The 21,599-nt window shown below is 46.0% G+C and overlaps 1 protein-coding gene across 1 annotated transcript in view; it reads left to right on the forward strand.

The window, feature by feature from the left end:
* PPM1D (protein phosphatase, Mg2+/Mn2+ dependent 1D) overlaps positions 1-21,599 on the forward strand; it is a 44,591-nt gene that overhangs the window by 10,926 nt on the left and 12,066 nt on the right. Inside the window, exons 2-3 of the mRNA XM_025179227.3 lie at positions 353-581; positions 5,971-6,095. Of these exons, the coding sequence (XP_025035012.2) occupies positions 353-581; positions 5,971-6,095 (354 nt within the window). The remainder of the gene's footprint in view (positions 1-352; positions 582-5,970; positions 6,096-21,599) is intronic.

Raw genomic sequence — 21,599 nt, forward strand, 5'->3', positions numbered from 1 at the left:
TCCTCTTTTCTTGGGTTTTGTTTCTTTATGAATAGAAATGAACAACACTGCCAAATGGTGTGGGTTTTATTTAATATGGACAGCCAGCCAGCCTACGAAGGCTGTTTTCACTGGGACTTGAGATAAGTCTTGAAGGAGATGAAGAAGAAACACATAGTCAACCCCTTAGTTTCTAGTTTGCTAAGTTAGCATGGGTTAGCTTGAATATTACATATTAATCCACTCTTGACACCATGACACTATTTTTCTTCAGGTAGTTGTAACAACTTGGGGCTTTTCGGACCATCTCCTGAAGGGGAAACTCGTGGCAAGTTTCAGAGAGTTAAAATTTGGCTTTTCTTTCTCATTGCAGCAGAGTGGCCGAAGACCATGACTGGCCTTCCAAGCACGTCGGGGACTACCGCCAGTGTGGTAATTATCCGGGGTTCACAGATGTATGTGGCGCATGTTGGAGACTCAGGAGTGGTGCTGGGCGTCCAGGATGACCCCAAAGATGACTTTGTTCGGGCGGTGGAGGTGACGCAGGACCACAAGCCTGAACTTCCGAAAGAAAAGGAGAGAATCGAAGGGCTTGGTGGCAGGTAATTGTGTTTTGTTCCTTGTTTCAATTTCTTGTCTCACTGTCCTGCTCCTGCTGACGGAAGGGTTCAAGCTTCCTTGGGAAGCCAGTAAGAACCTTTTTTTGTGTTTCTGCCCTTTGGTCTGTAACTATTCAGCTGGTTGGAAGTGGGGAAGTAGTTGTATTATTTTAGTGTTTGCTACTACAGGTTGAACCTCTCTAGACCGACAAGGAGTACTGTAGCAACATATAGACTAACAGATGTAGTGGAGCATAAGCTTTTGTGGGCAAAGACCCATTTCGTCAGATGCATGTAGTGGAAATTTCCAGAGGCAGGTATAAATATGCAGGCAAGAATCAGGCTAGAGATAATGAGGTAAATTCAGTCAGGGAGGATGAGGCCTACTTTTAGCAGCTGATCTGGAGGTGTGAACACCAAGAGAAGAGAAACTGCTTTTGTAATTGGCTAGCCATTCACAGTCTTTGTTTAATCCTGAGCTGATGGTGTCAAATTTGCAGATGAACTGCAGCTCAGCAGTTTGTCTCTGAAGTCTAGTCCTGAAGTTTTTTTGCTGCAGGATGGCTACCTTTAAATCTGCTATTGTGTGTCCAGGGAGATTGAAGTGTTCCCCTACAGGTTTTTGCATATTGCCATTCCTAATACCTGATTTGTGTCCATTTATTCTTTTGCATAGAGACTGTCCAGTTTTGGCACTCTCTGGTCTGGAAACATCCATCGTCCAGCATGATTTTAGTTAGCCGGGTGCCCACTTTTCATGGGTGTGACCAAGTTTCCTATGATCCCATAAAGTTTGTCTATAGCCATCAATCTTGGGTTCTCAGTGTTCTGTGCTGTTATTTAGCTCTAATTCACCCCTAAATGTCTTCTAAGAGCCCAGTAAGCCATGGAAGTGCTGGTAATGCTGCTAGACAATATTGACCTCTTGTGGTCCGGCAAATTCTCTGGTTCAGCACAGGTCATGTCCCCAGGATGGTGGACTAGAGAGGTTCAACCTGTGTCATAGAATCGTAGAGCTGGAAGGGACCACAAGAGGTCATTGAGTTCAGTTCCCTGCCCTCATGGCAGGACCAAGTAAGGATGTTAAATATTGACTAATTGACTAATCGAATAGTTGATGCATTTTGTAATGACTATTCGATTAGTCGATAGGGCACCTCTGCCTTTGAAGGGGCTACCCTTCAAAGGCGAAAGGGCCACGTGGAGCCTAGGGTCAGCTGGGGACTACCCTGCTGACCCAGGGCTCCGTGTGGTGCTGCCGCTTTGCAGTTCCCCCCTCCCCTTCCCCATTCCCTTGCTGCCTATTTCTGATAGTGGGGGGAGAGAAGTGACTAGTCGACTGTTCTGTTGACTATCCAATAAGCATTTGACTTTCATATCCCCTAGGACCAAACACTGTCTAGATTATCCCTGACAGGTGTCTGTCTTAGCTGCTCTTAACTATCTCTAGTGACGGAGTTTCTACAACGCACTGGGCAATTTATTCCAGTGTTTAACCACCCTGACCATTAGGAAGTTTTTCCTAATGTCCAACCTACACCTCCCTTGCTGCAGTTTAAGCCCATTGCTTCTTGTCCTATCATCAGAGGTCAAGTAAAACAATTTTTCTCCCTTCTCCTTGTAACATCCTTTTAGATAATTGAAAACTGCTAACATCTCTCTTCTCTGTCTTTTCTTTTCTAAATGAAACAAGCCCAGTTCTTTCAGTCTTCCCTCCTAGATCATGTTTTGTAGGCCTTTAATCATTTTTGTTGATCTTCTCTGGACCTTCTCCAATTTTTCCACAATTTTCTTGGAATGTGGTGCCCAGAACTGGACACAATACTCTAATTGAGGCCTACTAATCAGCACAGAGTAGAGCGGAAGAATGACTTCTTGTGTCTTGCTTACAATACTCCTGTTAATGCAGCCCAGAATCATGTTTGCTTTTTTTGCAACAGTGTCACACTGTTGACTAATGTGTAACTTGTCATCCACTGTAGTGACATTCTGCTGGAGGTTTATGTGATGGGGTAATTTCTGATTTCCGAATGACAGCCCAGTGAAATCTCCAAAATGAGAAGTATATTTGGGGTCCTGAAAAAAGTGGGAGGGGAAGGGAAGGGGGTTGCTGGCTGACCTTGTCCTTGGCTAAAGATAATTTGTCTTCCCATGTGAGCAATATTAACTCTGAGCTGTAGAGGGCTTCTTCTCTCAAATGAAGAAAATATTAAGATTTTGGCATCAATGTAGTATCAGTTTTGCAGTTGATTGGGCCTCTGGTGGAAGATAGAACCCTGGCTGAAGAGGGTGTCTTCCCTATCTAATGAGGATCTATCTGCTCCATAGAAGTAACATTTCTAATGCATGTTACATTGCCTGTGTGGTAACAATGCCAGATGTAGAACAGGCTCAGAAAACTTCTTTAAAGAAAATGAAGATCACAAATTATTAACAGGGCTGAGATGTATATTGAAACACCATAAATCCAAACATACGTCCTCCTCTTCTTGCCAGAGCTGAGTTGAGGTTTCTTTTGCATGACCTGGCAGATGTTAAAACATCCCAGAAGGTATTTAATTGTGAAGGCCAATTCATGCATGCTCCCTGTAGCTAGGGTTGCCAGGTGTCCGGTATTGAACCGGACAGTTGGGTATTTTTGCCTCCCGTCCGGTAAAAAAATTCAGAAAATACTGGACACCTAAAATGTCTGGTACTTTCTGACTCTTTTTTCCAGCCAGGAGGCAAAAATCCTGGATGCTTACTGGGTTCAACAGGAGAGCTGTCCAGCTTAGCGCAGGGAGGAAATTCAGCGGGTGGCTGCTGGCAGCCTGTTAGGGCCAAAAAGCCTCACCACACGTTTCTTAAAGGGGTCACGCTGTTTTTTTCTGAACAACTCTTGGGGTCCCATTTATTTTTTTTTGGTTCGGTATTTTTTCTGAAACCATTTGGCAACCCTGCCTATAGCTATGGGGCAGGGGAGCAAGCTCTCTTGTCCGAGAGCATTATTGCTGTGAAACAAACCTCAGGGCTCGAATCTGGCATAGCATCACGGGAGCCCAATACTCCTTCATTCTGCAGTCCTGCCCCAGAGGGATGGGCACCGTTGCCTTCTTTCAGCAGCTCGGGCGCAGAGATCACGGGTTTTCCTGGTGACCGCGTTTGCCCGAGAACCCTGCCAGCTCACTAACTTTGTGAGTTGTGTGTCTTTAGCAGGTGGGAGCAGATGAGCTAGCTGCATTTGGGATAAGAGGTTTCTGAAATGAGACCTTGCTGTATTAGTAGGGTAGGGCCTGCAGAGGTCCGGGTTCTAAATGAGCTGCTCTCTCTCTGGTTGAAAGACCTGGAATGTAAGGATGTTAAATTGAGGTTAATCAACAAATTGAATAGTCAATGTAATTTCCATCGACTATTCGATTAGTCGATAAGGGCGCCTGCACCTTTGACGTGTAGAAAGAGCCCTGCTGGCTCTTGCTACATTTCAAAGGCGGAAGCACCACGGGGAGCACGGCCAGCCGGGGGCTCCAGCAGTCTCCTGCTGGTCCAGCACTCCTGGCGCTTTGCTTTCGAAATGTACAAGAGCCCTCCCGGGGTTCCTGTACATTTCGAAAGCAGGGAGTGCGGGGCCTGTACATTTCGAAAGCAGGGAGCGTGGGGCCTGTGGGGTTTGAGTCCCTAGCTCGCCCCAGGCTCCCCGCAGCAATTCTGCTTTTGAAATGTCTGCTCTTCCTGCATTCAAAGGCAGAAGTGCCACCAGTCCCTGCTGCACCCCTGCCCCTTCTTCCCACAGAGACGGTGCTGGGGGGAACCGGCTTTTAAGCCGGCTCCCCCCAACACCAGATCCTGCTCCCCCTGCTTTGCTGCCTCTCTGATAGAGGCAGCAAGGGGTGGAGAAGCAACTAGTCAAATGACTAGTCAACTAGCTGCCTACATCCCTACTGGAATGTATTTGGATGTTTCTAATTGCGAGTGGGCAGCTCCCAGAATTTCCTGTTTTACAGGAGCCGGGGCAGGGAGGGAATGTGATCATCTTGTTGGTGGTCTTCAGCTTACCCCAGAGTTGCTGACAAAACTGGCAGAGACGATCCAGCTGCTCCCAGAAGCGTGGGGCACGTGCCACCAGGCAGGCGTGTAGGTGTGATGGTGCTTGCAGAACACCGTCGCTCCCTGTGGAGTGGGAGGGGGGATGATGGGAGAAGAGGAGAACTGGGTCTGTGAGTCCCATTGAGAGAGCTTCCTTGCTAAAAAATCTCTCTTAAATATCCATGGGGTTACCCCCCAGCACTGTCTCTGCGGTGCCGTACTGCCCCACCCCTGCTGCCTCTATCAGAGGCAGCATTGGGAGGGCAGTGGGGGGGTGGGGGTGGCTGCCACGAAGCTGCCTCTGCCCGCGGCGAGCTACAGACAGGGCTGCTGCCACGAAGCAGCCCCTGTTCATGGCAACCAGCGGTCCTGGCTCTGTCCCAGCTCACACCAGTCCAAGACTTACCCCCGCTTCAGTTCTTACCCCCGCTTCAGTAGTTTAAATGTAATAGGAGCCAGGCTGCTTGTGCACCCAGCTCCTACTACATTTAAATTGCAGAGCCGCAGCAGGGGTAGCTCCTGGACCGGCGAGAGCCAGGGCAGAGCACCTTCACTTTTCGACTGATCGTGTAGTCGATACAAATTGTGTCGACTACATGATTAATCAGGTACCCACCTCTTCACATCCATAGCTGGGGACGGGAGCCCTGCAGGCTGGAAGCTGCTCCAGCTGGGCGTTGTCGGTTAGCTAGTTAAACGTTAGGCCGACCTAACGTTTAACCGGTTAACTGATTAACCAGGATTTTACGTCCTTAGTTCTGCTGTGCTCAACCTCTGAGAGCAGATGTTTTGTGGTTTCTGCCTCCTGCAGCTCCCCTAGCAAGAAAACCTCTGTGTTGAGACTGTTGAGGGTGGCTCGTTTCAGTTTTGTTTTTTAACCCACTCACGGCTGCTGCCGACTGTCAGAGCTGTGGCAGGTAGTGAGAACCGAAGAGAGAGCCCTAAATAACACAGCTTCTTTGGGATTTGATAGTGATGGTTCTGCAACTCAGCATATCAGGGGAACCAGCTGTCTCTGAAGGGGAGGAGGGGGACGTTGACTGGTGTTCAGGTGATTCGCAGGAAGCCCCAAATCCCCCCCCAGATTTTCATCTCTTTTTCTGTCCCTTATGCCCCCTCTGCCAAAGCTGGGCTAATCCCCGCCAGTTATCGCAATCTCATTCTGCTCTGAGGGAGGCGTCCACACTGCAGGCTTTACCCGAGGTCATCGCATCGATCCCATAGGCAATAGGGTCGTAAATGTTTCTGTAATTTAAACCGTATAAAATCAGATGTCGTGTGACTAACTTTTTTTTTTAAATCCCCACCTCTTTGTTTCCCATACTTCCAGTGTGATCAATAAGTCGGGCGTCAATCGGGTTGTCTGGAAGAGGCCGCGGCTGTCTCACAACGGCCCTGTGCGCAGGAGCACAGTCATTGACCAGATCCCATTCCTGGCCGTGGCGCGAGCGCTCGGTAAGTGGTGTCCAGGCATGGCCTAGATGGAGCAGCGAAACAATCAGGGCATCTCTGTTAGAAAGGGAGATGTGAGTGGATACAGAGCATCCCAGGGAATTTCCCAAATGGAGCTAGAGGGGGGTTGGCTGAATGGACAAGGGGACGCTCTCCCCTGTGATATACAGGACTTGTGTCCTAGTTAGTCTTGTGGTGCTACTGTCTTGCAATGCTACTCTTGTGATGCCGACTGTTTTCCAGCTAGCGTTCCTGGGAAATTGCAGTAGGATTGCAGCCCAAGTAGAAGACTTAGCTGTATAGTTGGACATACATATTTTGCCTTTGGTGGCCCCATAAAGGGGTTAGTAGGGAAGTATATGGGGCAGAACCATGTCCCGAAGGCAGGTTGGTCATGTGTATTGGGTTTGCCATGTATAAGAGCTCTTGGAGGAAATGCTTCATAATTTGGTAGCCGTTGGCAAAAACTGCTTCATGCCCCTGTGTGCGGCAGAGTCTGTTTTTCGTGTCATTTCCCATTCCTGGATTTAAATGCTGATTCTAACTTTGTACAACTCGCTCTCTTCTGGGCCCTGAGTCGGGAATACTCTGTCCACATCCGAAGAGTGTTGGTGGGTACTGCTTTTAGGAAAGGTGGTTTCTAATTCTTGTTCCAGAAGACCCTCACAATTCACGGAATCGCAGTTCGTGGAATTTCTGTGGCCTGAGGAGGAGGAGGGGGCTGGGAGCCGTGGGGAACTCAGCAGCTCCCAGCCCCTGTGGTGGGATCCCCATGGCTCCCGGCCCCCCACGGTGAGTTGGGAGCTGCAGGAAGCTTACCACAGGGACCGGGAGCTGCGGCTCCCGGTATTTGTAAATTTCACCATTTGCGGTAGATGCAGGATCGCATCCACCACAAACGTCAGGGGGTTCCTGTATTTTCCTTCTGAATACAATACCGTGTGTGAAAGTTGGACAGGACTTTCCAGGAGGCAGTCCGGCTCCAGAACTGCAGTGTCCCGCTTATCGGTTACATAGTAATATTGCCCTGGCTTACAAGCCAGTGCTGTTTGTGCTTCACGTGACACTGTCCAGTGCCAATAGCAAGCAATGTTTCTCTTGTGTGTGAAAATAACAGATACATTAACTTGACTTACCAAGCAAGTGCAGCTATATGGGGGCGAACTCAGGGGGTGGAGAAAGTGAGGAGGAGGATCAGGTAAAGGGCATGGCAGGACATATGGCTAAAAAATAACACGCCTCTTCTTTAAATGGATAATAGCACTCTTTATGCCAGGGCTACTCAACACGTGGCCCGTGGGCCGCATGTGGCCCACAGCCCATTAGTTTGTGGCCCGTGGTGCAGTTTGGGTTTACGTTGTGGCTTGGGTTGATATGTGTTTTAGTAGTTAAATTCCTGGACTGTTGTGAAGCCAAAACAAAAAAGTAGTCAATATAATGGTCTTCTGTTGATATGCGTTTTAGTAGTTTAATTCCTGGAGTGTTATTGCTCATTAAAAGTGCTGTCATAGGGGTGGAAATTGGGTAAATATTTCATTTTATTAATATCAGCAGAACTGACTTAAATGGGGCCTGTGTGTTGTATAGTTTTGCCTTAATCTTTGTATTCATGCCTGTTGGTGTAAAAAGCTATTTGCATATATTTGCATATATATTCACATGTATATGCAACCACACTTAAGTTGCGGCCCTCGGCATGTGCTGTGAGTATCATTGTGGCCCTCGGGGCTTCCAAAGTTGAGAAACCCTGTGTTACGCGATGCCTTGCAAGTTCATTGGGCCTCAAAACCGCTGGGTGAGATGTTAACATTGTTTCATAGCTGGTGAAAAAGAACCGGAGAGGTTATGTGACTGGCTCAAGGTTATGAGACACAGCAGAGTGGTGAAACAAAGCTGGTCGTGACTTTCCATTTTGCACAAGAGCTACAAGGCGAAACGTGTTGGTTCCCCTTTCCTACAAGGGAGCATGCATTGCTCTGAGACTGTTAACCACATTAAAAACTCTTCTACCTTTAAAGGTGCATTCTCTCCCCGCTCCCTTTTTGTGGGTGGTTTTGAACCTGTCACGTGAATATTTCCAGAAGGCCCAATGGTGTTTGAGTCTGATTGCTCTCCGTACGTCAGACAAAAGGGCTTTGGCTAGCTTCCGTGTGCAGGTGAGGATGGAGGGAATAATCCATCTGTTACACACGAATTGTGGCCTTGACAGTTCTCATGTGGATGAAAAAAGGTTGCTGGGGGAGGGGGGGGGGCGAGAGAGGAGCAAATGAGAACGTTTGTCCTGTCCCAGTAGTTCTTGAGTTCAAAGTCCAGCATGCTTGGCTCTTTCAAAAGACGTTCCCAGGTGACCTGAAGATGCCAAGTCAATATTGCCGGGGATGACTACATTTTGGTGCTTGGTGTCTGGTGCTACGAACTCTTCACGTCCCCGTCTTGCATGAGATCTGGCCAGCCTCTTGGGAAAAGGAAGGCAGCTGTGTGGCTTTGCCTGGGACTCAGATGGTGCACAGATGCTCAGTATGGACCCAGGATTTCATTCCAGGAGGGGTGCGCTAGTCTCAAAAGCTGCTCACACAAGGCCAAGCAGAATTAAACCCATTGGTATTCATGCGACGAAGCCCCATTTGACCACTTGGCTGCCTCCCAGCATTGCTGCTCTGATTGGCACCAGCCCTTCATACACTGGAGCATCTCCAAGCTGTTTAGTTTGCTCTGACACTAATAACCAGGTTAACGCTCATGTTCTTTGCTGTTACCAGCACTGAGTCAATTTCACTGGTAACTAGTACTACGGATGGCTCCACGCACGGTGCCCAGATTGGGGCATTACATTAATGCTTTGCAGGATGTCTGTAGCATAAAATTATAAATACCAGCTGTGCAGATAGCAGAATGATCGGCTAGGCCAAATTTTTTTTTACCAGGGGAACATCAGTCTGCTAAACAGGCATTCCCATCTGCCTCCAGCCAGCAGTGGCACAGAAGTGAATCTGCTCACAGCCTGAGAGTGAGCAGATGATCTGGTAACAGACAGCAAATTTCGGAACGCAGACAAGGTAATTATTATCTTGTGTGTGTTCCCAGCTTTTGCTTTTCTGACACTTTCCAGCGTGTTAATGAGATTTCCCCTTTCTGCAGCTCGTGTCTGTTCCTTAATCTATTTTTATTATGATATGGAAATGGGGACATTTTTAATTTGGATTCATGGATGCTGATCTATTGATTTTTTTCCCCCCCTCCCCTCTCTAAATCTGGGGATCTGTGTAAGGAATGCCGTGAATGTTTTAAGTATAGCCAGTGACACAGATGCCATAGAAAAGCAAATATTTGGACAGCACAGATGAGATTGGCACAGTAAATGAGTCATCCTGGTGAAATTAATTCTCTCCAAATTCCCCTTGGTCGTCTTAGACAGTGTTGTTCTGCCATGAACTACACAGTGCTGCTATATATTCTTGTATTCTTCTGCCCTGAACTACACAGCAGTGGTGTATATTCTTATACACCTTGGGGTGACTGTAGCTAAGTAATGTCTGACATAATCTATTTATATTTTAATCACATAGAGGGGTTTAAGTTTTTAATTAGTTCTCTGCAAGGGGCCTAGTGTGCTCTTGTTGCTATATAAATGTATGTGAGGTGCCCTTAGATCTTCTAATGATGATATAGTGGTGGACACTGTTGTATTGTAATTTAAACATCAATATTTGTACTTCTCTCTTCTGAAGAAATCCACTTCACTGTAGGTTAGTGAGGGGCAGCCTAGGCTAGGGAGTAGGCCGCACGGGTGTCCCTTCTTATCTCAGCGGGGGCAAGATTGTTGTAACCAAGAGAGTCTCCCGGGACAAGGTGGTTTTGCTGACTGGGCTTGCATCCCTAGGATGTGCAGGGGGTTCTGATTGAACCATAGCAGCGCTCTGATTGGATGCAGAGGGAACGCATGGCTCTCACCGACAATGTTGTGTACAATCAGCACACACCTCACTTCACGTGCCCTGGCTTTTACATGCCTGTCACGTTAGCAATACTGTTAGGGGAAAAAAACCTACAAGGGCAAAAAGCAGCAGAATCTGGCAATCCTGCGCATGAGCAATGGTAAACCAAATGTTTCGTGGGCATACAACCACGGTGGGCCACAGGTTGCCCACCGCTGGGGGAGCTTGTGCCCCGTTTGGTTTGTAATGGCTATTGATGGACACAAGACAGCCCTAGGAACCTGTCAACACCTCAACGCCTCAAGACCTGGCATCACCCACACGGCTCAGATAAGGGTTAGGTCTTCTAAGCACTTGCTCGGCGGAAGAAAATGTCTGTGTCCGAGGACCCCCACCCATCCTCGTCGTGGATTTACAAACCTTTTCCATTTCAAGAATAGGGTTGGAAAGATTCCACGGAACATGGCTGGCCTGAGCCCCTCCTACCGTGCAGTCTGATGCCCCCTATCCTCCTTGCGCATGAGACAGCCCAAATCCCCTGGCTGCTTGCCTAGGTGGGTTAGCCTCACCTGGGCTGCTCTCTTGAGCACTCCCTCCTGTGCAGAGGTGACGTTGCTGGCTGCTCTTCCTCCCCACACATTCCTGCAGGGGGTACACCTCACTTTTTTGGCAAAATGGGGCATTTGTCCCATTTGCTCCTGCCAGCCATGTTCTGTGGAATCTTTCCCTGGCGACGTACGGTCACCCTGTGTATCTAGTTACATTAACCTGTTAGCTTTTGGCTTCTGCAGCAACTGCTGTGCCTGAACATGGCTGCCTCTCAGTGCTCCTTGTAGGCAGGAGAGGGGTGCATCCTTTGCTCCCATGTCCTCCGTTCAGTCGGAGGAACTTGAAACGGCTTTGATGTTGAAGAAATAATTGTGAAGTAAATTTCTGGTCTGTTTTTATACAGATTAAACCTCTCTAGTCCAGCACCCTCTGGACCTGACGGTGCTGGACCATAGGAGGTCAGTATTGTCTAGCAGCATTACCAACACTTCCACTGCTAACTGGACTCTTGCAAGACATTTAGGGGTACACTAGAGCTAAGTAACAGCACAGAACACTGCGAGCCAGGACTGGCAGCTGAAAAAAAAATTATGGGACCGCGGAAAACTTGGCCACACCCACGATAAGTGGACATCCAGCTCACTAAAATCATGCAGATCACAGAGGTTGCTAGACTAGAAAGTTTCAGCCTGTATTTGTTTTTTCGATAGCGTTCAGTCTCAATACTGTGTAACTTCAAACCTGGAAAGGACGTGGTTTCTGTGCTGAACAGCTTACGTTGTTGTTGCCTCTGGTTTCATACTCCAGTGTGAAAAGAGTAGAAGAGATTAAAGCCGTGATAGAAGAATGCAGTTATGTCGGCTGGCTATGCACAGAAGTTGATGTTTTACGAATAGTTCTTGAGCTGGTATTTTTAAGTTTTCTCCTCCTGTTCCACACCCTACCCGAGTTGGCTAATACCTTGCGGGCATCGTGGCAGCAATGGGTCTTGCGAAAGCCTTGCAAATCAAGCGGGCAGTCTTTGGATGGGGGAAGTGGCTTAGGTCTCAATTATGCTCTTACCTCCTGTAGGACTTTCATTTTTCTCCCCTCTGAGGGCTGGTCCATAGCCACGATCTGCAACTGTCAGCGAGATGACTTAGTGTGGGAGGCCTTCATAGTTGACTAGTTATCTTAATTCTTCATGAACAGTGAAACTAAGGACCCAGTGATTAAATTCTTTACTTGACGTGGCCACTTTAAGTATCCCTTTGTGATTTCTTGTGTGTGTGTGTTTCTAATTTTTGTATCAGCCCTATTTTTTCAGGTGACTGCATCAGAGGCTTGACTCTCTAATTTGAATAAGTACAGTAGGATTCCTGCTGATACCTGAAATAGATGCACCGTGTACAAGGGCACTAAACACTAAATGCATCGTATCGAGAAGTATGCTGGCTCTTACGGTGTGATGTCAGAGCAGCCAGTCTGAATGCCAGAATTGTCTTCTGATTTCTTTTTTCATGTGTATGGCATGAACTGCTGAAGTGGAAGATCTAGTTGACCTCAGATGAACTCATTAGGTACTTGTATAAAAGTTTAGTTTTCGTGGGCACTGAACTGTTTAAAAAAAAAATCAAAGTTCATAATGGACATACTATACATTGTCTGCTTTTCAGGTCCTTCATTTTTGATCATATATGGGATTATTCTTTATTTATACTATATCCTATTAAATTGCAGTTTAAGATAGATACATATTAGTATTAGCAATATAGTAGTATAACCATTTAAGTAATTCTCCTGGGCTTATCCGTTAACTATTACACTTAGGCTCCCGTCCCACTCCTGAGAAGCTGGCTGCCACCCTGAGCTGCTCTCTCTGTATCCTGGGAGCAGGGCCACAAGCAAGCTTAAAAGCTGGCTCCCGGCGTGTGCTGGCTCCCTGGGAGTGGAGGATAAAGCTTATACTACAGTGCCCACAGTATGGCTGGCTCCCTGGGAGTGGAGTCAGCTGACTCAGCACAGGCTCCCTGGGAGAGGAGTCAGCTGACTCTACACCCAGGGAGTTGGCCATGCTGCAGGTGCTGTAGTATAAACTTTATACTGCAGAACCCGCAGCATGTAACCACTGACATTTTTAGCAGTTACAAAGCTACCTAAATACTTGAACATCCCTAATCATTATTAGAGATTGTAAAGCACTGTCCAGGTTCTATTGATGGGAAACTGAGTGGTGAAAACTATTATTCAATAATAACCATAAGTGCTGCCTACTGTCCCTTTGTAAGACAGCCTGGGTACGTTTAGACTAAAGCCTCTTTCGAAAGAGGCTTTTTTTGAAAGTATCTTTTGAAAAAGCCTCTTTCGAAAAAGAGCATCTAGACAACAAGAAGATTTTTCGAAAAAGCGGCTTGCTTTTCCGAAAGAGTCTAAATGCTCTTTTTCGAAAAAGCCCTGTTTTCATGCAATAGCACCTTTTTTTTGAAAGATGACTTTTGAAAAAAGGCGTTATTCCTCGTAGAATGAGGTTTACTGCCGTCAACAAAATGCAGTGGTAGTCTAGATGCAGGTAAAGTTTTTTTTCAAAAAAACCCTGTAGTCTAGACACACCCCCTGAGACTCTTACTACCTAATTAATAGTGTGAGGATTGTGTACCTAATTAATAGTGAAACCTGAGTACATTACCCCTTGGCTTGTATTCACATGTATACACATGTGCATTGGGAGACTAAAAGATTCCTGCTGCATCTCTGTTGAATGTTACGTAATCATCCTGAACTTTGAATTCAGAGGAAAGCTATCCACGTTATTTGAAGATGTATTGTTAATATATTGTTAGCGGAAATTAGCACTTCCTTGTCTCTCAAGAACTGTGCTCTTTCAAGTTTACACATCTTTAAGTTGAAGGGGGAAAAAATCAAGAAAAAAGAAAACCTTATTGCTTGAAGGTAACAATATAACAGCTGTTTTAACTTTGTGGGCTACTTCCACTATTGACCTGGGATTTTCATTTAGCTCAGGACATTTTGAAATAACAAGGTAACATAGCTGTGCATCTCAAAGAAATCTGAAATATTTTTCTTTTCAGCAAAAATGTTGTCAAAAAGAATTGTGTTGGCTTTCAGTCAGTCCTAAAGATGTCCTGAGGAATTCCCCCCCAAAAGTTTTCTATTGAAGAAAATGGGGCAGAGATCTGTATAAAGTACATAATATGCATTTCAATTCCTGTGCAGTGACAAGTCGGTGCTGTCTTGTTTGAGTTATATGATTCATCTTGGAGCACATGTGGATCCATTTACCTTGAAAGAGAATTGTTTTCCTCCGCGCTCTCGCTGGAGTTCCCTGTGCGTGATTCTTTCTCTTCCTTGAAGTTGTACTAGAAACAATAATTATTCTGAAAGACAGAATCATCTCCTTTTTTGGCCATTGCATTTCCCCCTTATGTTCATATTTTCTATATTCATGCAGCCGGCCAAAATACTGCAGAGAAGTGACCGTCCCTTTGGGGTGTGAAATGCCTTCTTGGTACTCAACTCAGGGATCCAATTCCTAGCCAAAAGACTCAAAGTAGCTTTCCAGATACACTTCTTTCTGTTCTTTCTCCTATTTCCACATCATAGTTTGTAACTTCTTTTTCATTCTTTTTTTGTGTTGACTCAATGGATCTTGGGTTCTTTTACTCCCCCCTCCCCCCCAATTTCAGATCCCTTTAAGTTTTAGATGCTTCCTGCATCTGGCCAGGTATACCTCTATGTCTTGTTTGTTCTGCAAGTGTAATAAAATGGTTTATACCTTACTGGTTTCTATGTAACTTATCTCTTGGCAGTAGCTTTCTGGTAGCTTTGCCTTTCCTTTCCCCTGGTTTAATAGGTTAGGTCAGCGTTTCCCAAAGTATGGTCCAGTACTGGTCCTTAGAAAAAAAAAATAGCAGTCCTTAGAAAAATTATTGTGAACGATCCTATTAATTTGTGTGACTGGGTAGCAGCACCCTACACTGCTGAGTGCGGTGGCGTGGCCCTCTTCGGAGAGACCCCACCGTGGTGGCGTCTCTGCTGGGTATGCTTCTGGGCAGCGGGGCTAGATCTGGCCAGCACTAGGACCCAGGGAGAAGGCTGGGCGTCGTTCGTACCGATGCAGAACGCCCAGCGCTGGACACAGCTGGGGGAACCAGTGCTGGCCAATAAAGCATTGGGGCCAGGAGGGGGGCCAAGTAGGGCCAGTGACACAATGTATTTGCATATTCATCATTTGCTTAATGAATATACAAATATGCAAATAAATGTTACTGGTCCTCCTAAAGCTTGTGAATGGGTTTACTGGTCCCCAGTATCAAAAAGATTGGGAACCACCGAGTTAAGATATTTCCATATATTATGCCACAGTTTTATGATTTCCCCCCTCCCTAGACTACAGTACAGATGCCCCCTTGTGGCTCTAGGAGAAATAGCTAAGAAATATTAATCCAGTTGTTTTTGTGCCAAATCCTTTCTCCATTTGCAAATGAGCCTGAATGAGCTATATGGTTACTGTACAAATCCTTGTAGAGATTTAATTCCTAGCAATGTTGCCTCATTGACTGCGGGAAGAAGAAATTCTGTAGCTCCTTTGCTTGCTCTGGTAGCCCAAACATCTATTCGTTATGAACGCTTAATTAAAAAAGTTATTGAGGGATAAATGAAGTTGGGGTTGTCTTTTTCTTTTTATTGTGGCTTGTTCAAGGAGACTCCCCCTCCTCAAAGTTTAAAAAAAAAAAGATTATTTTCAATAGAAAAACATGTCACAGTAATGTAAGGGAAAGGTTTGATTTGAGCAATTCTTTTGTGACACATTTTTGCTTTGAGAGAGATGAGGGACCAGAGTTAACTGAAGTCTGAGCACAATATAAACTGGGTTTTTTGTTTTTGTTTTAACATACAATTGGGATGTAAGCAGACTCTAAAATGTGATCCAAAAATAGGGAGGGAAGGGGGAATACACTGCTTCATACTTTTATAAATGAGCTAGATTAGCCCCATGCACTACACAGGGCAAAGAAGAGTGGGTATTTTAGGGTTTACTCCATAGAGATGGAGTGTCTTGTGTAAGTATGCTGAAATCTTTTTGTGATTGTGTAACCTAAGCATTAGCACTGTGCCTGTTGGATAGACAGACATACCAGCTCAACCTCTGCCCTGGAAACTTAATCTAGAAAGTCGATTCCAGTCTCAGATCATTAGCTCAGCTGGATGCAGAAGGAGTGTCCCCAGAGTACAAAAAAATTCCTGGTCATAAGACTCTAAGACGGACAGGATTTTTAAGACATTGAGCAATATGTAGCATCACATTTTTAATTAGGAACAAAAGTAGAGTGTGGTCTTGGGAATGGAGCCTGCAACTCGTGATTTCTAATATTGGTTATACCATTAGCATGGCTGTAGACAAGTCATATGACCTTATGAGTGGTCCTGTGGCACCTTAGAGACTAACAAATATATAAGACCATGAGCTTTTGTGGGTAAACCCCACTTCATCAGATGAGTTGGAGTGGAAATAACAAAATGCAAGATGTATATAACCACAAAAGCAGTTTACCTGCCAATTGTAGGGCCCATGTTAATGAAGCTAATGAAGTAGACTGGATGTGAAAATGTGACTGTCAAAGGTAGAGATGTTAGCGTATAGCTGATTAACTGATCAGACTAGGTTTATCAGTTAATCCAAATGACTACACACAACCCCCCCCTTTGCTCCCTCTCTACCTATATCAGAGGCAGCAAGGGGGGGAGGGCGGGAACTAGTGCTTGTGGGCTGCAGAGCTCCCTCCCCCCTGCCACCGCCCAATAGAGAGGCAGCACCACAGGAGGGTGGGGGCAGAGGGGAGCCAATATCTGCGGGTAACTGGCTTTTAATCTGGCTTTCCCTGCATGCCGGCCCAACAGAGCCGCCTGCCCTCTCTTGTTGCCTCCCAGAGAGGCAGTGCGAAGTGGGAGGGGGAACAGGTGGGTTTTGGTCTGCGCAGGGAGCTGATTTTTAAATGGGCTCCCCCTGGTGGACCGGCTCTGCTTGCTACTCTGCACTGCTGCCTTTGCTACAGATGCAGCAGTTCAGGGTTGGCAGGGAGTTCCCCAGGAGTGATGTTGGAAGCGCACTGTCTTCCAGCCCCACCCCTGGGGAGTATTTTAGTAATCGTGTAACTGCTAAAAATTGTTGGGGCTACATGATAACAAAAATACACGACATCTGACATGCCTAGTTGAAGGCAGGAGAAACTGGCTTTGTAGTAGGTTAGCTAGCTAATATCTTTATTCAAGCCCAGGTGGGCTGTGTCAAATTTGTAATTGTAATTTCCCAATCTGTAAAAGGAGATACCTGCCTACTTTACTGTGCTGCTGAATTAATGTTTGTAAAGCACTCACCACTTAGGGAAAACTATGGGTTTTATCTCTTGGCCGTGGGTACGCACTGATGGTTTTTCTGACGCCGATATGTTTCTTTTCACAGTCTGTCTTTTACAGTTTGTCCCTTTTCTCTTGACCATCTGGCTCTAACAATGATCTTCACACCGTATCTCATTCATACAAACAGTCTTTCTCACAGAATCCTTTAAAAGTAAACAGCAGTGTTTTATTTTAAGCAAAATCAAAACAATTCACATCGAAGGCCCGGGCTTTCAATATTTCTAATCTCATTGACATAGACACAGTATGAGATCCTGTCTCTTTTACTCACTACACTTTAGAACAAGGAAATATAGGAGATACATACAAACTTCAATATTAAATATGATTATATTACCTTACATTACTAAACCTAAAATACAAATATAAAAAAGAATAAAACTTTCAGTCCTAACAGAGGGAATGAACAGAACAGAGAATCATCAAGTGATCTAGCCTCCATGAATGTATTTAGCTCTTTTTTGAACCGTTAAACCTCTGGCAAGGCGTTCCACAGGTTGACTGTGTGACATAGTACTTCCTTTTGTTTGTTTTAAATCTGCTAGCTATTAATTTCATTTGGTGACCCCTAGGTGCCTCATAAATGTGTGACCATTTTAAAATTTCTATGTGGGGTCCAAATTATATTAATGGGGCAACCAATCCATTCGAAGGAAGCCAAAATATCCATCCCCTTCCCCCACGTGTAAACGTGTAATTGCTGAAAAATTACATGCCCCAGGTCAGCTTGTCACCTGAGCTAGGTGGAGGATTCAGTCAGGTGACACTTTGCCTGGGAACATGAACAAAGGAGGAGGCGTGGCAGTCGGGAGGGTTGTGAGCAGTGGCTGTGAGTGAGTTTGTTTTCTGCTGGCTGAGGAAGAAGGGGAGCCAACCAGCCTGGGGGGCTGGGACAGGGGCCTGGGCTGGGGCTTTGGGGTCCTCTTTCCCCAAGATGGATTGTAAGAACAAATCTGGGCTATGCTGTGTCTCTGTTGTAGCTGCTGGCTGAGAGTCACATGTGACTGTGGATGGGGGCGCAGGGCCCGGAGACTCCCTCCCATTCTGTGACAGTGACCATGCCAGAATAAATCAGAGAGAGAGAGTGGAAAATAAAATCCACAAGTCTTGAAACCCAGGGCACGAGTCTAGTTTTTAGACCACGCTGCTTTCGTTGTCTCGTCCCTGCATCTCATACTGTCCAGAAACTCGCTTGTGACTGGAGAAAGGGAGACTCGTGCTTGTTAAAAAGCAAAGCTCCAGCCTGCTGCTGTGTTACATGCCACACACATCACAAAGAGCTTCAGGACAATGGGCTAAGCTACTGTACCCTGGGAGGACCACGTGCTTTTGATTGACAGTGAGAATTCAGTGGTTAGCATCTCTCAAGTCTTCAGATGCCTTACCAGTGGCAGGAGAGGTTGCTTCTAGCACCTATAGCAGTGAAAGGCAACCAGAACTAGTGAGTGAGCCACATGAGCGGCCCTCTTTTATCCCAGCGGGCTGCAAGAGTGTTGCAACCAAGAGATCTGCCGGGATAGGGTAGTTTTGCTGATGACGCGTTCGTACCTGGAATTTGTGGGGTGTGGCGACTGAACCGTAACAGTGCTGTGATTGGCTGCAGAGTGCTCGCACCTCCCTTCACATGCCCTTGTTTAAGTGCTTACCACTATTGGAATATTGGCTCGGGAATAAACCTACACAGGCAAAAACCAGCAGACCCTGGCAACCTTGTGCATGGGCAGTGGTGGACAGTGTCTTGTGGGCCACCCATGCTCCTAATGGGCTGCATGTGGCCCTGGGGCTGACTGATAAGGTACAAGGTCTGAAAGGAATACATCTTCAAAACCACTCCGAAATCTTTGGCTTTCTGCACTTCTTGCAAGCTTCCTGTGCGTGCTGCTGTACTTCTCATTCTTTGGCTCTGGTCTGGGTTGTTAATGTGTTTTTAAAAAGGAGAATAATGTAGCTCTGTAACACGTCAGCTGTTTGAATCCCTCCCTGTAAGTGTTATGTACCTTGTTTATAGAGAGTTAAAACAGCTTTGCACTTTGTGTCTCTTATTTTGAAAACAAATTTACTGCCAATTAATTCCCAGGTGCAGCTAGTCAAAACTAGAACAGGAATAACTCGAAATGTGATTGTAAGAGTCTGATGGGCATTCTTCGTTTGGCCACACCTGAACACACCCTGATTGGATTGCATTATTAGGGCCCTGTGTGTGTCCAAGGTCGTGGAAGTTCTGGATTGTGTGACTTGCCACAACCTCTGTGACTTCTGCAGGAACCAGTATGTCTGTCCCAGGGCTTCCCAAGCAACTGGTTCAGGGACCAGTCACACCAGCCGTGGCTCTAGCAGACCTTGGGCAGCTGGCCAGAGCAGCAGTCATCCCCAGACTGGTGCTGCTGACTCTGCGTGTCCCCCCTTCCACCCTCCAAGATTTAATCACAGGTATTTTTAATGTAAGTCATAGACAAGTCAAGGCCCAGGCAGTGAATTTTTGTGTATTGTCTGACCTGTCCACGATTTTGATTAAAAATACCTGTGACTCAATAAAGGGTGGGGAACCCTTTTTTGGTCAGGAGCCACTCACTTACAGAAAAATCATTGAGAGGGGCCCATACAAGTAAAGAGTACAAAACAATAACTTGCTCCCAGTTGAGAATTACAACCCCGCACCAATCCCTCCTTGACTCACTCTCACTCAAGTCAGAGCTCTGGGCTACCTCCCACAGCGGGGTGAGCCAGCTTCTTAGAGTATTAGATAGCTGTTGTTTAAATCTATGCAATAATATGCCCAACGTTGATTTATGTAATCTTAAATACATGGATATAAGGCCACCGTAGGGGCTAATCACCTTTCAAAATTGTTTTAACTTAACCTTTACAGATCACAAATGATTTTGTCAGTATTGCTTCTTTACCTCTTCTAAGGTACATCTCCACATCTCCACTTGCTGCGCTGGAAATCAATCTTCTGGTGTTTGATTTATTAGGTCTAGTTAAGACCCACTAATTCGAATGCCCCCATTGGTGCTGGTACTCCTGGAAGTTGCAAGGAGTAAGGGAAGCCAACACTCTCCTGTCCGCGTTCCTCTGTGAAAAGTGTCAGGCTCTACATTAAGGATGTTAAGGACTAGTCGACTATCTAATAAGCAAAAGCTTATCGGATAGTCTAGTCAACTGGTTGATCCCCTCTCCCTCCCTTGCTGCATCTATCAAATAGAAGTAGCAAAAGGGGGGAAAAGGAGTACTTCAAAGGGGCAGTGCTTCACAACTGAGCCCGGGGTCAGCTGTGCAGTGCTTCCCCTTTGAAACATGGAGGCGGTGTTCAAAGGGCAGTGTTGCATAGCTGATCCCCAGCTTAGCTGTGAGGCGCTGCCCCTTTGAACGCCACCTCCGTGTTTCAAAGGTGCAGACCCGCACAGTTGATCTCCGGCTCAGCTGTATGGCACTGCCCCTTTGAAACACCAAGGCAGCATTTCAAAGTGGCGCTGTGGAGCCCAGGCTCAGCTGGGGACTCCCCAGTTGACCCCAGCTCCGTGCGGCATTTCAAATCCGCAGCGCAGCATGGAGCCCGGGATCAGCAGGGGACTCCGCTGCACACGCAGTTCTGCATTCCTCCTTTGAAATGTACAAGAGCCCCAGAGCCCCACTGGGGGCTCTTGTTCATTTCAAAGGAGGAATGAGGAAGTGCCTATTGACTAGTCGAGTAATTAACGGATCAATTAACTGATATTTAACATCTTTACTGTACATAAGGTAAGCCGACACCAGCTACACTAGACCTGGAAGGTTGGGTTAAGGTACGCAACTCCAGCTACATAAAATATGCAGCTGGCGTCAGCTTACCTTATGTCAAACTTGGCGACATCTTCACAGAGGGACACTGATGAGAGAATGTTGGCTTCCATTACTCCTCGCGACTGCCAGGAGCACTGGCATCAACTGGGGCTGCCTTCAGTGTTTGATTTAGCAGGTCTTAACTAGACCTAATAAATTGAACTCCAGAAGATTGATCTTAGGGGCAGCAAGTGACGATGTGGCCTTAGAAGAGGTAAAGAAACAATACTGATGAAAGCATTTGTGATCTGACAAGGGTAAGTTAAACCAATTTTGCAAGGTGATTAGCCCCTACAGTGGCCTTGCATCATGTATTTAAGTTTACATAAACTTTGGGCATATTATTTTGTAAATGTAAACAACTGCTAGACCTAGCTTAACTACGCAAGCATAGTTAAAACAATCAAGCAAAACAACTAGTTCCATATTTGAGTCTCATGCCGCCATTGATTACCATGGCAAGACTTCAGTCGGATGCAGGAGGGTTCTTGATGTACCTATAGAAAGATTATAAACTGAATGAGGAGTTAAGCTTTTATCTGTGGTGGCTATGGCAGGCAAGATTTGAACAAAACCTTTTTCTCTATGGCAATTACATGCACAATAATTGCTTCACTGGAGCTCAGTTTGACTGCTACAGTGTTTATTTTGATCTTGTTGCCAGCCAGTGAGCTTTGTTGTACTAGTCCGCTGATGGAGAGAGCGCCTCTGCTCAAGTAGGCCAGGCTTTTAATTAGCATTTACTAGAAGCGTTCCTGTTATCATCTGCTGCTATGAAAGTGAA

The sequence above is a fragment of the Pelodiscus sinensis genome, chromosome 21, assembly GCF_052426305.1.
Source record: "Pelodiscus sinensis isolate ZL-2025 chromosome 21, ASM5242630v1, whole genome shotgun sequence".
Taxonomy (NCBI): Eukaryota; Metazoa; Chordata; order Testudines; family Trionychidae; genus Pelodiscus; species Pelodiscus sinensis.